This window comes from Limulus polyphemus, unplaced genomic scaffold (assembly GCF_000517525.1).
Source record: "Limulus polyphemus unplaced genomic scaffold, Limulus_polyphemus-2.1.2 Scaffold8778, whole genome shotgun sequence".
Classification (NCBI taxonomy): Eukaryota; Metazoa; Arthropoda; class Merostomata; order Xiphosura; family Limulidae; genus Limulus; species Limulus polyphemus.
Window position 1 is genome coordinate 12,586 of NW_013674388.1, and position 1,865 is coordinate 14,450.

The 1,865-nt window shown below is 30.7% G+C and overlaps 1 protein-coding gene and 1 long non-coding RNA gene across 2 annotated transcripts in view; both read left to right on the plus strand.

Annotated features, from left to right (window-relative positions):
• LOC111083258 overlaps window positions 1-618 on the plus strand; it is a 4,134-nt gene extending 3,516 nt beyond the window's left edge. The window contains exon 3 of the long non-coding RNA XR_002608908.1: window positions 552-618. This is a non-coding gene — a long non-coding RNA (uncharacterized LOC111083258). The remainder of the gene's footprint in view (window positions 1-551) is intronic.
• The window catches only part of LOC111083259, a 13,376-nt gene continuing 12,123 nt past the window's right edge, over window positions 613-1,865 (plus strand). The window contains exons 1-2 of the mRNA XM_022379637.1: window positions 613-793; window positions 1,036-1,192. Coding sequence (XP_022235345.1) covers window positions 627-793; window positions 1,036-1,192 — 324 coding nt within the window. The 5' untranslated portion in view covers window positions 613-626. The remainder of the gene's footprint in view (window positions 794-1,035; window positions 1,193-1,865) is intronic.

Sequence of the window (1,865 nt, forward strand, 5' to 3'; positions counted from 1 at the left end):
GTTAACTTTATACAACTGGCTTGTTTTACCTTCAAATGGTAATTGTTGTTAACTTTATACAACTGGCTTGTTTTATCTCCAAATGGTAATTATTGTTAACTTTATACAACTGGCTTGTCTTATCTCCAAATGGTAATTATTGTTAACTTTATACAACTGGCTTGTTTTATCTCCAAATGGTAATTACCATTTGGAGATAAACAAGCCAGTTGTATAAAGTTAACAATCAATAAAGTCAAACACTGAGTAAAATAATTCTTATCGTTCCCATCAATAAAGTCAGACACTGAGTAGAATAATTCTTATCACTCCCATCAATAGTCAAACACTGAGTAGAGTAATTCTTATCACTGCCAACAATAAAGTCAAACACTGAGTAGAATAATTCTTATTGCTCCCATCAATAAAGTCAAACACTGAGTAGAATAATTCTTATCGTTCCCATCAGTAGTCAAACACTGAGTAATTTTTTTGTTTTTATGTATTTATAAATGTTTAAGAAAGTCAAAATACTCTTTTCTTTTACATATGTATGGATCATTTTTAAACAGAAAGAAAAGGATCAACCACCAGTAGCCGAGCAAGTCCAGATAGTTCGTGAATTAATCTACCAAAGGATAGCTTGGATGACTACAGGTAGCCGAAGAATCTTTGGTATTTTACCAGGGGATTGTGTGATACTGATGTTAGCTGTAAACACTTCAAACATGCTTGCTTTTTACCAGTTCATCGAAGATGTGATGAGTCTTCTGATGGACCAGATTGCTACTAAAAAGTATTTCAACATAGTGAGGTAGGATGAGAGTAAAGCTTATAGATCTTCAGAAAAAACAAGTGAATACCTAATTTAATATAGTAGAATAAGATGGGAGAAAATGATATGTGAATACTTACAAAAAATATATGCGATGATATTATACATGGTATAGTTCAGAATGTTTCTTTAACCATATAAATGTTTTGTTGTTTTATTAAACAATTAACTTAACAAGTAAAAGTAGGGGAAATCTGAAGAAAATAATGTATTGTTTTAAGTTTTATCAATGAAGGAGAGAGAATCTTTCAACCCGGGAAAATTCCTGTAACTCACGCTTCTCTGGCAGAAGCAAAAGCCTGGCTACAACATCTTCGACTACCTCCAAAGGGTCTTTCTATCCAACCTTCTTTAGAAGTATTCTTTGAAGACCAAAACGTAAGAATGTTTTCATAAAAAAATAAAATAAAAAATTTCACTGAATTTTTATTAGGATATTTGATAAATGTTTATTTTGAGGCAATTGATAATTTGTTTAAAGATTAAAACTAATAATATTTGATAAAAGCTTTTCATTCGTGCTATAATGACAAATAAGTGTACCTCTATGATAAAGTTCTTCTGCTATTAAATATCTTAAATTTATAGCATTATTGATTTGACTAGCGTCTTTGACATTTTGTTTTAAAAACTCAATTATCTAGGGGATAAAATATATCTGTCCATAAGATGTGTTTTTTTATCTGTTTTGAAGATAAGACAAGCCAGTTGTATAAAGTTAACAACAATTACCATTTGGAGATAAAACAAGCCAGTTGTATAAAGTTAACAACAATTATAATTCTTATCACTGCCACCTCTACTCAGTGTTTGACTATTGATGGGAACGATAAGAATTATTCTACTCAGTGTTTGACTTTATTGATGGCAGTGATAAGAATTATTCTACTCAGTGTTTGACTATTGTTGGCAGTGATAAGAATTACTCTACTCAGTGTTTGACTATTGATGGGAACGATAAGAATTATTCTACTCAGTGTTTGACTTTATTGATGGCAGTGATAAGAATTATTCTACTCAGTGTTTGACTATTGTTGGCAGTGATAAGAAT